We start from the raw sequence: 16,731 nt of genomic DNA, 5'->3' as shown, positions 1-16,731 counted from the left end.
GAGCCAATAAGCAAAGTAAGTTTAAAGCATTGTAACTGATACAAAGGAACTCAACAAAGGGTAACCTACTTTAGATGGAAAAGGGGGAATGTGTCATCTGTATGAAGACCTGATGGAGGGCCAGTGTGGTTGGAGCACAAGGCACTGAAAGGAGACTGGAGGAAGATGAAGTTGGAGAGGTTTGCAGGGCCCTGGTCATGTGCAGGAATGAAGTAAGACTTTGGGAAGAGGCCACAGTTATGGAGTCACGTGACCCGAGTTGTGTGTTACCATACCTCTGGCTTCTTTGTGGAGAAGAGGTTGGGAGGTAGAGAGCAGCTAAGAAGTCAGAGATGAGAATGGTCTAGCCAGGCTGATGGCACAGCAGAAGTAGAAAAGCCTTGTTTCCATCCTCTGCTTACTGAATTATTTTAAGCACTCCTTATATTGCACTGTGACTTTCATTAAAACCCTCCCGGCATGCCTCTAGATTGATATGCTCCTCATCTGTCCTCACACTGCCTGCCAGAAACACTTGGCTACTCTTCTGCTCAGAGATTTCAACTCATTCCTCATTATCTTACGAGGGCTCTCAAAGAGGTGAAGGATGTCACACAACTACCCAGGAGAAATTTCAAATATTCTTGACCAGGTACCACCTGACATAGGGTGATGCTCTCTGAGCACCATGAAAACGCATTTTTAATAAGTTTCTCCCAGTGATATAGGTAAGGTGTTCTCCTATCTTCCCACCATCCCAGGAACAATGACCTAGAAGACATAATGTCGCTCAACACGAGGCCTGTCCAGAACTCTGCAAGTGGCTTGCCCTTCATTCATGGTCAACATCTCACCATAGCCTGTTATATCTTTTATTTATTTTGTTCCCTCAGCTCTGGAGGAGAGGAAGTCTCCTATTGCAATGCCTGGGGAGGTAGGTAAGCATAGGTGTATAGGATTACAAGACAACAGGATGGATACTTTGGAGCAGGGTTGGGAAGACTGAAAGCTGTCAAGGAAGACAGCAAGGTTCCTTCTGCCTCCTTGTAACTAGGACAGGGTCTACCAAATAAGATTTTGACAAATGAATGAATGAATGATGAATGTAAGCAATACCCACTGCTCAAGGGCAGGAAAAACAGAGCAGCATTCCTTGTTTCAGCTGAATTGATGTCATAAAGCAGTGATTACTTTATATCGAAATAAGAAAGGACCACTTAAACTAAGATTGCTTTTAAGGCAGTATGTTCCAAATGAAAAAAGACTCCACTAGTCAGAAAAGACATTTTATTTCCAGGCTTCTAAGAGGGTTCTACAAACCATAAAAGCTAAAAAAAAGAAAAAGAAAAAGAAAAAAAAAGATTAAAAGAAAAACAAGTATTTTTAACTAACTATTGAAAAGTAGATGGCATTTTTTAAAAAACTTAAACATAAAAATGTAAAAACATACTTGTCAAATCGAATCCAAATACATTTATAAAAAAAAAAGATCATCGATGGTGACAGGGTTTTGTAGCTCTATACTTGTTTAAGTGCTGTTCATATTCCTTTTGAGTTATTTCTTCATTTCAAATTCAATTGGAGAACTGTGCAAATCTAGCAAAATACTCTTTGGATTACAAAAACTATATAAAAAAATGAACAAAACCTGCAATTATGGAAGCACTGAGAATGTGCAAATCCTTCACTGAAATGAAAGATTCCAAAGTGACATTGTCCACAGAATTTATTCCATTGAAGTGTTCAGACAATTTGATTTAAATGCAAAGTAAAATGGAAGTGAGCACTTTCATAAAAACATTTTCCTTTGTATGCATTTTGACTCAGGCATAAAAATAGTATGTAGCAAGATATAAGAAACACTTGAAAAAAAACCTTCACAATAAAGTAAAAAAAAAAAAAAAAAGATAATCTAAAAATTGTCTGCAATCCAAGAGAAAGCATGTGCCCTGTGTCCAAGGGGAAAGAAAGAAAGTACTTGCAGCATGACTTTGTGTGGTCTTTCCAGGAGTATTGCTACGTTTTGACCTTTGGCCCAACTGAACAGGAAAAATGTCCTTCACAGAAGTCCCAGGTAAAGCATACAGGAGGCTGGAGGCATACTGGACAGATCAAATGGCATTGACCCTCACAATCCACCATGGTCTCTGCCCTAGTTCTGAGCTTATGGCCAAAGCATATTTTAAAACAAAGGCTTGGAAATAAATTGATCTTTTATCAGAATTGAACACGCTGCATAATATTTTTAAGAGAAGTTAAAATGACAGGAGGAAAAGTAAGCCGTTTTAACTGTCAAGAGTCATTCTGATAGCCTGGCAAGGTCAAAGGAAGGAAAAATAGAGTGACATTGGAGGTCTGGTAACTACAGGTGGCAAAGTTATATTTTTGACTCTTCTCTCCCCTAAACCCCAAATGCTCGGTATGGGGCGTAAAATCTATATCTTGAACTTTAGAGTTCGGACAATTTCATTCCCTCACGGATTCATCTCTCTTAGTCATCAAACTACTGATATACAAGACAAATGCATATTATATAACAAGTGTCGCAAAATTCTAGACTGACCTAGATCTTTAGCATCCTACTTTCCCAGAAGAAGTGTGTGAAGAGGAACCAGGAAGCTAACACTGAGCATGTACAAAAAAGCTTTACATGATGTTACAAAATCTTGTCTGAAAAAAAACATTTGCAAAACATATTTGACTTTAAATAAACAATAAAAGCAGCAGACTGTAACAGATCATAAATAGGATTATTAAAAGATCACAATATCTTGAATTAGAAATATAAATGGGTCATTAGAAAAACTTAATTGTTTTCAATGTTAAGACTCAAACAAAGAATTAAAAAAGAATCTTTTATTTCAAAGGTTGCTTCTTATATTGAAGCTCATATTAAAGCAACAGTACAATGTTCATAAAATATAAGTGTGATGCCGTAACATTTCTTACATGTCAGAATACTGATATTTGTATGTATACTAAAATAAGAACTTTAAAATTGTACAAATAGATACATTAAAAATGACATAGAAATAGGGCGCCTCTCACTGAAACAAGACAGTTATATCTGGCACGTATTAGTTTAAGATGAAAGAAGAAGCAAAAAGATTTACAAGAATCAGCAGTAACAAGATTGATGCTCAAGAGACATAATTGTACATTGTATTGTACATACATTGTATGGGTTTAAGCTGGCTGAATATTATATATTTCAAGTTTAAAAATGCACTACATATAGAGTGTCCGTAGTTTAAGGCGAAATTACAGCTCAGAACTGTTGTCCTCTCTAATTTTGTGGAAGCTTCTTTGACGAAAAAAAAAAAAAGAAAAGAAAAGAAAAGAAAGAAGGACTTAGATGTTCATAACACATAAACAATTTCCCTTCATTGTAAGTTCACCGTTAGACTCCTCCTCCGCTTAAATATGTTGTATGCCAAGTGGTTTTTCTCTAGCTAAGTTGATAAACAACTTCGATATTTGCCTTTTTGCGAGAAAAGGTACTTCACAGTATTTACCACTCTGATGTCCTTGAAGTTTTATTAAAGGTGTCCTCTCTGTAAAACTTTGCTTGTTTTAAATGAGCCTTTCCTGGATTTAAAAAAATACCTGTTTACATATCTTCTAGATTCTTCAGAACGCCAGACACAGTTCTTAAGGCCAAATTTGTATCGTTATTGTTAAGAGTCGTCATCGAAAGTGTCTTTGGAACCGTACAAGTCTGCTAGTTTCTTAAAACGAGGTCCCCAGTTCTGTAGGTAGTCATAGTCCAAGTCTGAATCTGTGGTGGCAGACTCTAAGGAGCTCAGCGACCCGGCCACCGAGCCTCTGCCCTCGTACCCATAGATCTGGATGGAGTCATAAGGGGGGGCGGTCGGGTCATTGTCTGCCTCTTGTATTCTCGTGCTGATGAATTCGTCAACGTCCACACTGTTGGGCGCTGGCCGCAGCCCGGGTCTCGGCATATACTGGTACTCGGGCTTTATGTCTTTGCGAGGGATAAATCCGTTGATGCCGTCAGGGTTCTGGAGGGTGGCGATGTCAAAGGCTTCTGTGTCTTCCTCCCCGCCCCCTTCATCGTCATAGGTAATGATGTTCTCTCGAACATCTTCTTCTTCAAAGACAATGAGCGGCTCTTTCTTTTGCCTCCTCAGGGTCACAAACAACACGACGATGACTACAGGGGAAGAAAAGGAAAGTGAGCATAGGTTAAGCCCTGCATCCCCCAGGTTCTCTTCCCAGGGGACCTCTGCTTACCGCAAAGCATAATGTATACACGCTTCAGAGCTGGAACCAGCCTGCGAAATGAGAGCTTTACCGAGAATCCCCAGAGATGTGTAAAACTGCCCTCCACCTAACCCTTTCCCGGCAAAATGCTGCCAGGAAAATATCATATCCAAACAAACTGGCAAGCTGGAGCTATTCTGAGCTTTTCACAAATCAATCTGACACCATTATTTGGAAGTCATCTTCCGAAGAATTAGGAAGATGCTAAATATGTGGCCTGCAGCTTCTTAAAGATGGCTGATGCCAGGTTCTTGTTGCAAAGGAAGATAGCAGCCTCTCCAAGTTTACAAATGAGTATGTTCAGAGACCTTGTTCCTACCTTTCAGTAGGAGGTGATGCCTAGCTCCTGTCTAGAGGTCTGGGGGTGGGGTCGGCATTAACCCGACTCTATCTTAATAGGAAATCTCATCATAAGCATGGCTGGATTCTCTTCAAACCACCATATAGAAGAGGGGAAGTCTATGCAGAACCCAAGAGACAAATCTCTTATTTATTTGAATATAGGAAAATAGCATCACCTAGAACTCCAGATGAAGCAATTCTGTCTCTTCCCCTCTCTTAGAGGAAATTCCACTAAGCTCTGGCAATCTGAATGAGCAGAGCTGCTTATAAGGGAAGTTCCAACAAGGCTTTATTCTTTATCTGCTGCCTCCCCAACAAGGGGTTCCTACTATGTTCCATTAGAACAATCTCCCACCCACTCAGCAAGGCTGACGAAAATGTTTGTGGCTGAACTTGGCAAGTGGTCTGAGAGCCCCTCCGGGTCCCCCATCACTCTGAGATGCAGGGTCAGTGCTTGCACCTGCCTGGACTATACCTGGCTCCCAGTGCTCACTGAGCAGCCCTTCCTCTGAGCCCTGTCCTTGACACTTTTGCCCAGGCCACTCGCTTTTGCTTTCTTTGCTTGTCTGACTCTGTCTTATCTTGCTTCAAGGAAACCTTCCCTGGCATCCTATCCGGACACCAGACAGGGCTGTTGGCACCTGCTCTGTGCACCAACCTGCCCCTTTTCTTACCATCGTCAAGATGCTTATCACATGGTTTACACCTCTGGCTCCCCAGCTAGACTCTGAATTCCTCAGAACTCTCTCATATTCCATTCCCTCTGCTTGGAATATCCATCCATCCCAGCCTATTCCATCAGCTGGAATACTCTTTCAGCATCTGACAGGTTAATGTCACATCCTCCAGGAAGACGTCTCTGACTTTTGTAGTCAATGTCAGGCATTTTCTACTCTTTTGCCCCTGGCACCTTTGGTTCTTGTCCCTGTCATGGCCCTCACCCTGTGCCTCTGTCATTTATCTGTTCAGGCATATTTTCCTTGATAGACTACGAACTTATTGAGCACTGTGTGATTCTTCTCTTCATCCCGCAGGGCCAAACATGGGGCCTGGTACCCAGATAATACTCAGGAACGGTCTGTTGAACTGAGCTCATTGACCCATCCCTGTGCAGCCGAGCCCCATTAATTCATGGCGAACTAAAACATCATGGAAAGAGCATAAATTCGGTGGCAGACATACTTAGATTTGAATCCTGATTTTTGTCCCTCACAAGTTCTGAGACATGGAGAGAACTGATCTGACCTTCCTGAGGCCCACCCATGGTAGATGTTGTTAGCATCAGTACATTCTTGTGATTCCCGAGTAAAGCACAGGTGGGAGGAAGGCGCAGAAGAGGGGCACCTCACTCAGCTGTTAGTGCAGCGATCGCTCCCCAGGGGTTCCCGTAAGTGGAGGCGCGCATCCAGATATATAATTAAAGGAGGAGCCAAGGTCCAGGCACGTTTGTCCAGTTCCTTGCGTCCTTTGCACACTGTCTTTTGCCTCATGATCATTCTTTGTCTCTAATTCTTCCCTTTCCTCTTGTAAGGCAAACGGTTGCTCATATACTAGGCCTCTGCCTAAATCCCTCTTCTGTAAAACCTTCTCTGATGTCCCCTGGTGGCACCCCTAAGTGGCTTCTGCTATGCCATCCTGGGATGCCCAGCATTTTGCTCATCATAACCTTCCCCCAGCTCTGCTCTCAACTGCATGTTAAGTTGCCTGCAACCCATTGCATAAAGATGGGGGCAGGCACGGCCTCTTGGTCTCAAATTGTATCCACAGTATAAAGCATAGTTCTGGTAACCAGCCTGACCTCGAGAAATAACCTGTTCTAGCACGGGCACCTTGCGGCGGGTGACCGGGCAGAAACCTTACCCAGGAGAATGACGATGCAGGCCAGGATGGCAATCAGCGCCCCGGTGCTCAGGCCGGCGTTCAGGATGTAGGCCTCGGCGTTGCAGGAGAGCAGCGCCCCGTTCACGTCGCAGCCACACACCTTGATGCTGAGGGTGTTGGTGCTGCTCATGGGCGGGATTCCACCATCGCTGATCACGATGGGCAGGAGGTACAGGTCCTGCTTCTGCCGGCTGAACCCTCCGCGCCGGGCGTACACCCCCGCGGTGTTATCTGTGGGAAGAGGGGAGACAAGGTGTGTTCTCAGCGCGGGACCACACGCATCGCAACCTCATTCTGGCATTCAGCCTCGCAGATCTGAGGGCGCCCTTGTCATCCACCAGGTAACAACCAGACTCTTTCCACTTGTTCTTCCATCCAGGTGCCCCTACAAGCTCAGTGTGACGGGAGCACAGAATAACCTCTCCGCATTTGGGGACAAAACTCGGCAACTGGCTCTTGTTTACTCTGGTGGACACAGAAGGCCTTCATTGGCAAGGTAACCACACTGTTTTCTGTGTGGGTGGAGTCCTTTTTGTCACATACAAGCAAGTGTGGGCTTCAACCACATACTCTGTGTTAGTATAGCATCTAAGTACATACATGAGTGTGAAAAAGGACACCAACAGCAACACCAAAAACAACCATTCTTTTCCTTGTTCACACCTTCCCTACTTGACAAGAACTTGGCCTTTTTTTTTTCCCCCAGAGATTTCCTGTCCACCCTCCACCCTTGCCCAAACTATGAACCCAATCATGAACATACCTTCTTTAAAGAGGAAATATTTTATAAACCCAGCAGCAGGTTTACAGTTTTTTTGAAATTTAAGCACCATCAGCCCCCCAGTGAAACACATCACCCCTCCTGCATAAAATGATTCCAAGTTCGCTCTGTTGCCCACACAGCCCAGCCCAGCCCAGCTCCACACAGCAAACCACCAGGTCCTTCTCAGATCTAGACTTGACCTTGCTTTCCAGGTTCATGTCCCCCTTCCCAGTTCAGCCTGACATGCAGAGCTCATGTCTGTTCCCAAGCAGCCATGAGCTTTTTTGTGCCTAGTATTTTTACCCAGAAAGGGTTCTAATGCCCTAGAGCAGTTCCTTTTATCATGCTGGCTGAACTCAAGCCTCAAAATTGAATGCAAAAGTCATCTCTTCCAGGAGCCCTTTCTAGCCCTTTCCTATTGTCTCCTCTGTGACCCATGATACTGTATATTCCTATAGAAATTGGTACCCCACTATCATGTCATTGTTTCTTGGCATAATCACTTTGATGTCTCCTGGACTGTGAACTTCTGGAGAATAGAGGGTTTTATCTGATCCATTCCAGTCTGGACACACAGCAGACATTCGATAAATATTAGTTGAACAAATGGTGTAACTGTGTTCTGGGAAAGGATTAACCATAATTCCAGACGTTGGCTTTCATGTTATTTCTCAACTTTTTGTTACCTATGCCCAACCCCAAATGCTTCCTCATCATGTTTTCTGCATATCTGTACCAGCCAAAAATAGTTTTTTTCCAGGCTGTATGCTTGGGGAACAACACGAGTATTCTAAAACACTACAAGTTTTGAAGATATTCCATCAAACTACACACACGCACACCTCCTTGGTGGGGCCTGCCTCCATCTGTGAGTTAAGAATCAGTAATCTATAGCACTATGAATGTTATTACCAACATGATGGCCCCAATAGCTTGCAGGCTTTACATGGATTGACAGTTCCACGAATTAGCTCTTATCGTAGGAAAAAAACATCTTAGAATATCAAAATTAAATTGATATATTTTAGCTTAAAGGAAATGCAATATACCATCTGTGTTAGAAAATAAATATATGAAAGGTAGTTGCAGCTTCATTCAGGTCTGAGCAGATATATTCTGGGTGGTACAGAAGGTGAGGTGTGTGTATGCACTGGCTTTTGGCAAGCCGTATGATGACAGACTCTCTGCCCTTTGCTGCCAACATCTCAATCAGAACAAGGCAGAAGAGCTAGCCCTCATTTCTGTATTTTCTGAATTCTGTGTGTCTGACATATATTGCTCAGCACTGGAGAAAAATTATATATACTATACAAAATCATGAAAACATAAACTGGTCAAATCAAATGTTAACTGCTTTTCCTGTTCTAGGCTATCCCACTGTTCTATGCTTAACAATTAGAAAATAATTTACATATCTCTAATATTGGGTTGTCAGAAAAATCATAGTATGTTTTTTCTATGTTTTTCATTGCAAAAATGCGTCATGACTTTTCCAACAACCCCAATACATTATTTCAAAGGATGCTTTTTTCTTCTTATACATTTTTTTGAGTTCAGTAAGAGTTTCCCAAACTAAAAGTTACAATATCTATCCCCACTTTAATGATCTGACATGTCACTAACAACATCATGAATACAAATGAAAATTTAAAAATTTAAGAAAGAAAGAAAGCAAATAAATTGCTTGGGCAAATCTACCTTTCCACCATGGACGGCACCCACCGTTTACTTAGTTTTCCTGTTGGGTCCCACTCTTTTACCCATCGTGCTGGTCTGGAGGTGATGTGAAATGAGCATTTTTGTGGTTTTTAAACCCGTGGAAGCCATCATTTAAAACCTATTCTTCAGTGTGCCATCCATGCAAGACTATGCCTCCAGATCACAGCGGGCTGGCTTACACATGAAAGTAAGTGAAAATTGAACACTAATGGAAAACATGGATCTGAGCAGGACACCAGCCTGTGAATTCAAGACGTTTCATATTCTCAACAGCTGAGTCCTCTCAGACACACTGAAACTATTATATAAAAGCTCACCAAACGAGCCAGCTGACTGCTCCATTTGTAATCTCTGAGTGATACATCAGCAGAATCTCGAGAACTTTTTTGTAATCTCTTCTAGTCAAACGTATTTTGCTTATGGATTTTAAGATTAGCTCAAGAGGTGGGAAATAAATTGATTGAGGGTCTCTGCTTGGGCATACACTAATTATATGCTTTAAAATGAATCATTTGTCCCATCTAGAGCCTCACTTGTTCATCCATCTTTAAAATAGGAACACTGGTTACTATCAAGCATGCCTCATGGGACTGTCACTGGAACCAAATAATGTAATAAAAGCCAATGGTTGTCCTGTGTGCTGTGCTTCCAGAGGGCTCAGAAATCCTTCTACCAGAAAACTTAGCACCCATTATTGAGATCCTCCAGGGCTGGTGACCTGGTGAAGGGTGCATGTGGGATGGGAAGTGTGCTTAACCAGCCTGGCTTGGTGCCTAGGTGGGCCATGTTGCCTGAGTGGATAAAATATTTCCCCTCTAGATCCAAGTTGCCCTGGCCAATGGGAGGATGAGCTTTCTTTCAAAAGGGGCATTCCGGAGTCTTAAGTGCTGTGGCCTGTGATAGTCTTTCTTGTGGTCCACTCGGACCACTGATCTTTCACTAACAAAAAGAGTCACTTTGGGCAAGAACTTCATAAAAAACAGCTCTAGAAAAAGAAATGGAAAAAAAAGCTAACAATAATAATGAAACCCCTATACTGGAAACCAATTTTGCATTTTAAGTTTGACTACAGAGTCCCTTTCATCTACATTATTTTAATTAGCCATCCACTTCTTTAAGAGGGTCCTCCCACTTGGGGCATACACATTCCTAAGGTTTATGGGTGAGCCAACGGGAAAAAAAGAGGTTCTGTAAGGACACATTTTCAGAGAAGTACCAAGTTGGCCCCATGGTTAATAAGATGAGGCAGAGAAAGACAAATGTTGCATCAATTTTTAAGTTTCCATCAAGAGATTTCTCAGGTCCTTCTCTTTTATAAAGCTTACAAAGAGCAAATCTCTTAGTATTTGGGTCCAACAGACCTAGGGCTGAATCTTGAATCATCTGTGCACATATTAAGTAAAAGCCTAGAGTTTATATTCTCATCAAAGAAAATCATAATTTTTAGGTTTAAATTTGATTCCATTCATAAAGGTACTTAGCACAGTGCCAGACTGTTGGAGATGTGCAGTAAATATGAATTCTTTTCCGGAATCTCTCTTCATTGGACAGGAGACTAATGATGAAGAAAAGTTTATTGGCAAAGACAGGAAAGTGAATTCCTGGAAATGTCATCGTAGCTTGGAATGCAACTGCCTACATAGAAGGGCTCATTACCCAGAAGGTAGAAAATAGTTCACGCTCTTCAGTCCTGGGCAATGTATTTCCCAAGGTAAGAAAATGTTTCCCAAACACCTCGGTTTTTCATCTTGACACCCAATGTTCTCATCCCTGGCCACAGATACGTAACCAGTTCCATTTTCCCCCCCATTTAGGCAAAAACTTGCCAATGAGGCCATTAACTACTCGTATATGTCCAGTGCAAATCACAGTGTTTCTATTAATGGAAAGTAAATTCAAGGTTCAAATGTGTATGTCTATAATCTAGTCTCATCATAGGCTGCTTTTACCTGTGCACTTTGTCACTACACTAACAAAAGGTAAGTGTTCCTGGTGATGATGGTCTCCATGGTACCAGTTTGGGGATGCAATATAAGGGCTGTGAGTGTGATGTGGCCCAATGGAGGGATACATACGATTGACATTAAAAAGGAAAATTATGTTTGAGTAACCTGGGACATTTTTGTGATGTAATGCTAAGTTAGAAAAAGAAAGAAGAAGAAAGAAAAGCAGGACATTTGGTGTCATGTTTTTCTCGTCCTTTCTGGAACAATTCCCAATGTTATTAAATATTCCCCAAAATATCATTCATTTCTATATAATATTCTACTCCTGGGTTTTTAGGTCACGTGCAATGTTTTCAACTCATATATAATGTTGACATAAACATGTTTATACCTAACGTTTTCAAATTTCAGACTCCTTTTTAAGATAAATGTCTTATAATTACTGGTTCATGGGGTGTGACCTTGTATTATAATTACTGGTTCATAGGATGTTACCCTTGATATTGATTGGCAAGTTGGTTTTCATAATCCACAAAGTTTTTTAAGGTAATATCTTCAATTTATGTTAATGCAATTGGTTGTTAAAAGCCATCGGTCATTCCACAAGTTAAAATAAATAAATAGGAAAATTATGGTGGGGATATAGTCCTCAACCTTGTATTAGCCAAAAAAAAAAAAAAAAAAGCCAAGCCAAGCAAAATGGGTGGTAGACGGGCATAGACCCTGCATGTTAACAACTTGAAAAGAGGAAGCAGTGGTACCAAAGATTAGTACAACTTGCTGTGCTCATGTGATGTCAGAAGACAGGCTTGACACAGGCTGAGGGAAGCTTCCCTAAAGCTCTTAAGATGCTCTTCCTCAGCACCCCTCCTCTGTCCTCCTCTGCCCCGGAAGCTAAAGATTCCACATTGTTTGACCTGATCAGAGACACTTTAGCCTATAAACAAGGGCCTTGGGTGCATCGGTCTCGGGCCCTTCTTCCGAGATTGTTAAAGGCCTGGAGAATCTAGGCCAAGCCTTGCTCTTACCTGTTTACTCCTGACCCAAATCTACCTCCTCTACCCTTTCTGTTCAAACCTCAGGGATAAAGTTCATCTATCGGCTGCATGAAAAGCCCCCAAATACTGGAAGACAGTTAATTATGCAGTCATAGCAGAATGGTCATTATTTGATTACTTTCTTCTGGGCCCTCTACTTTCCCTAGAAATATGTCAATAACACCATCAGGATAATAAAAAAGATATATAAGTACATATGTGAAATATATATATGTACTGTGTGTCCCAAAAGTCTTAATGGAGTTTTAAGCTTTAATAATTTCAGACATATACATGCTAACACAAGATATTGTTGGAAAGTTTAATTATTTAGATATTTTATACTCAGATTTGTGAATTTTGAAAAATCAATTTTAATCTTTGATGTCAGTATTTGCCATCTTCAATCCGAGGGACTGAAATAATAGAAATTTCAAATACTATTTTTAAAGTTTGTATCATTGATATCTCTGATCCTGCTAGTGTTTGAAGGTGAACATAATAGCTTGCGTAGATATCTTTATTTTCTTGCCTTTCTGAACTGTGTGAACTGTCTAGTTACCTATAGTCACTGCACACATTGCAGTCTATAAAGATTGACTGAATGTCTTTTCTCTTCAACAGACAGTATTCTCCTAGAGGGCATGGGCTTGATTCGCTCATCTGGGTGCATTTAGCAGTGTTTTGTGTTAACAGAATGAGTAGCTGAATGGTATTCCTTTCACCGCATCTCAGCATCAAGCTGGCTCTTCCACAGTCAGATTTTACTGATGCATTAGCTTGCAGTCAATTTCCAGTCTTCATCTTCTCGCAGTCCTCACTTCTGAACCCAACCTGATCCACACTGCCTATATCTGCAGTGTGCGTTGTGTTCCTGCTAAATATCGTGATCTTTTTATCTCATCATTCTCTCCTGTTATTTGGGTTGAGTCATTGATTAAGCTGCTAATATGTGCGAATCTTATTCCTTGTTTCTTCTGCATACCTTATCTCAAAGAACTTTTGAAACGATGTACAAAATATATAATTACCCTTATTTTCTAGAAAAGAAAATTAAGAAACAAAGAGGGAAGCTAAAATTACTCACAATAACATGGAAAATACAAACAAAACAAGGTTTCAAACTCCTCTAGGTTTCACTATATTTTTAATAGCACATAGCTGATCCTAGAATCCTGATACTATTGCATGCCAATTACATATTTTTTAAGCAGATTTCCTCTATATGGTTATATAATTAGATGGACACCTTCCCCGCCCCCCCATCATAGCCTACAGGAAGATCCAGGTAGACTCAGGTTCCACAAAAAGAGTTGTTCTTAGAAACCTGAGAATTTTATGTCAGAAACACACTCATTTAACACCTCCCTTCCCATAGCCTTTTCAGAAGCACACTTTCAAAAACAAACTGACATGCAAAAAGGCAAAAAGAAATCTACCATTTTCCCAATATCCTAGAATGAAGGAAATGCTACAGTGGGGTCAATTCTACAGGAGGCTAGTCTTAAAATACTAATGAAGAAAACTGTTTGACCCAAGACTCTGGTGGCTGTAATGTCTCCCCTGAATCGAGAGGCTGCACACGACCAGGGAGGGTGTGATTGTGATCTTTTAATTAATACCTTTGATACTGAGGGACCTGCAACACATGTGAGACAAAACATAGCACAGTAGGAATCATTGCTTATGTGCATGCGTGTATGAAATAACTAAATGCTGTACTCTCCTTGTTGGTGCTAATAGATTTTTTTCGTTGTTATAATGTATCAAATCCCTTAGAATCAACTCTCCTTCCACTTTTCTTCGGGATAATTTTCTCCTTGGTGATAGAGAAGGAGAAAGGAACATACTGCCTGAGTATTTCTTGATTTAAGACCAGGAAAATTACCAAGGAATTCAGTGGGGTGTAAACATTTAAGACCTTTTAGTGAGTTGAGAAATCCCAGTAATTAATTCAGTGACCAGAGGAAGCCTTGGACAAATGTGGATCTGATCCACCAAGACCTATTTCTCTTTTTGTTTGGTTGGGGAGGGTGTGAGTTCCCAGATAAACTGCATTCTGTGTTGGACAAACTACAGCAATGAATTTTCAGGCAGAAAAGGAACATAATTATTTACACAGAGAAAATGGCAGGGTATTAAAAGACATCTGCCATTTTGATCCGCCAAAAGCAATTAAAGGGGAAAAAAAAGTTCCACAGAAATCTGTTTTGGTATCTTTAAATTATAAAAGTAAAAAAACAGAAGCATATTTGAATGTTATTTGGTGCTGCTCATAAAAAAAGAAATGTACTTAATTTAGACGAAAAAAGATAAAAAAGAAAAGAAAGAAGATGTTTGCCAATTGGTCCAATCAGTGTGAATCTGCCTTGGCTGTCCTTTATTTACTCAGCCAAATCTGCTTTTCATGCAAACTTTATTTTTTTTTCTGTTTTATTTTGTTTTACTTCTTTTTAGCAATTCAAACTTAACTCTGAAAGTATCATATATCTGAGCTCATTCGATCTGCAACTGGCCCACCTTAGATAATATTATACTTGCAAAATAAATACATTTGAAGGTCATCTCTTCCTGGCTCCAATATAACTTGGTGGAATAATAAATAACCAATGGATGGAAGGGTTGGGATGTGGCACTGACTCCTTTAGAACATTCCAACATCAAAAGATGGCTTGTCTTTTTCAGCCTGAGGCTTATGTCATAACACAAGCATTTTTTGTCCCATAATAATAACGAATCCCTGAAATTTCTGAGGCACCTTGTATGGTTTTTCCATCCACTCTTTCATTTTAATTCATGCATTTGGTCAACCTACTTTTCTTAACATTGGGATCGTACCCCCATGAGCTCATATTCTAGTGGGAGGCAGACAGGGAAAGGATTGCTTAGAATGCAAAGTGATAAAAAGAAAAAAAAGTACTAAAGGTTAGTGCAGTGTTTCTGGAGCACGAAGGAGGAAACATCCAAGACGGGCTGGGGATACCTGACAAAGCTTTACCTAAGAGATTTCATTTATGGTGAGACTTGAAAGAGGAGGAATAGGCAGAAGAGTACATTCCCGGCAGAGCAAAAGCATCCACATGTGAGAGCATGGCATATCTGGGAAAGTAGAGGTGGTCTGAAGTTTCTGGAGCTTAACCTTTAAGGGAACAGAGAAAGGAGGTGATAAAGCAAAGTTTATGGGGGGGCCGAGTGGGGAAAGATCATATAATTTATTGCTCACAAAACTATGAAGTGTCAGTTAAATCTATAGATGGAAAGCCAGAGAAGAATTTTAAGAAAGGGAGACATCATCTGGTATTTTATTAGTAAGGACTGATGTAAGTGGGGGCGAGCCTGGAGTCGCACAGGCCTATATGGGGACCCCCATGTTAGTCACAACTCTTGTGTGGGTAGGTCCTTAACAGTCATTATCAAAATTAGCTGTGCTTTCATGACATAACTAACTTTGCTCCGTGGGCTTTTGGGAACTCCCTGACATCAGGGACTATGTCTTACTTACTGCTAAAGCCCCGCTCCTGGGACATTTCCTAGCACACGGCACATGCAAACAGCTTATTTTTCTATGATAGTGGGTGGATGGAAAGAAAAGACTATGGTAAAGGAACTAGGAAATATCTAGTTTTTGATGAAAGTCACACTGGCACTAAATATGGAAGAAACACCAAGGACAGAGAAGGTCAAATGAAATAGGGCAGGTGTTTCATGATGTCTAAAGGGTTACACATTCATTTTGTTGATTTGAAAATCCAAAAACTACGTTTGCTGTTGTTATAATAGGAACCAATTGCAAGCTCCTAAAACTGCCCCATGCTGATCAAATGATTATTAAACAATGTTTTAATAGTCAAGTAACTCCATGATCTGATAGGTCTCTTCAACTTTAGTTAAAATATATGTATTTTGCAGTGGACCTGGTGCAACTCTGGGAACCTGGGATGTGTTCTAATTGTGTCCAGTGTCTTTATCTCTTAAAATAGCAGCTCAGGGCCAGCTAAGTGGCATGCTGGTTAGGAGTTGGCTTAGGACGCCAGCTCTGAGCAGCAGGGCCCCGGTTCGGATCCCACATGAGGGCCAGTGACGCTGCGCCCTCTACAGCTAAGATGGTGAACAACAGCTCAACCTGGAGCTGGGCTGCCGTGAGTTGCCAGTGATGGTGTAGGCTGCAGTGGGGCTGGCTGGCAGTGGGGCTGGCTGGCAGCGGGTGTGAACTTTCATGAGCTGCCATGAGCAGCCATTCAATTGCTGGCAACCGACTGCCTCAGCCAGGAAGACCGCAATGATCACAATACCAAAATGGGCCAGTGAAGCAATGTCCTCCACAACTAGACTTAAGAACAAAAGGACAGCAATTTGTCTGTTCCCCTCCCCCAATTCCCCAATAAAATCTTTAGGAAAAAAAAATAGCCGCTCAATCCATGAATTAGGAGTGATGTAATCACTGACAATTTTTTAAAAATTAGACAGTAGTAGAATTAATCATGTGTCAAATATTCATGTTTTAATATTAAGACTGATCCCCTACTAGAAATAAAGAGTAAAGCCAAGCATTAACTCTCTAACCCTTTCTCTTTCCTCTCCATTTTATCACATGCTCTTTGTTTGGAACAAGAGGTTGGGAAATTAAAATTATTAGGTTCAGTATTAAGATGTTTCAATTTAATTACTTTATCAAATCATTAGGTCAAAGGACAAAACCATACTATATTCCCGTTAGAATCCAAAAATAGTGATAAAAATTGAACATACATTTTTAAATAAAATAATGGAAAGGATATTC

At 40.9% G+C, this 16,731-nt stretch overlaps 1 protein-coding gene across 4 annotated transcripts in view; it reads right to left on the bottom strand.

The window, feature by feature from the left end:
- Positions 1-2,820: 2,820 nt before the first annotated feature.
- The window catches only part of CDH11 (cadherin 11), a 154,541-nt gene continuing 140,630 nt past the window's right edge, over positions 2,821-16,731 (bottom strand). For all 4 annotated transcript variants that reach the window (XM_019656547.1, XM_019656577.1, XM_019656569.1 and 1 more), the window contains exons 12-13: positions 6,466-6,717; positions 2,821-4,153 (exon numbers count right to left, since the gene is read on the bottom strand). In XM_019656547.1, the coding sequence (XP_019512092.1) occupies positions 3,657-4,153; positions 6,466-6,717 (749 nt within the window). In that variant the 3' untranslated portion in view covers positions 2,821-3,656. The remainder of the gene's footprint in view (positions 4,154-6,465; positions 6,718-16,731) is intronic.

The sequence above is a fragment of the Hipposideros armiger genome, unplaced genomic scaffold (assembly GCF_001890085.2).
Source record: "Hipposideros armiger isolate ML-2016 unplaced genomic scaffold, ASM189008v1 scaffold_9, whole genome shotgun sequence".
NCBI lineage: Eukaryota > Metazoa > Chordata > Mammalia > Chiroptera > Hipposideridae > Hipposideros > Hipposideros armiger.
The sequence above is the reverse complement of the archived record's forward strand: the minus strand, read 5'-3'. Positions and strand labels throughout refer to the sequence as shown.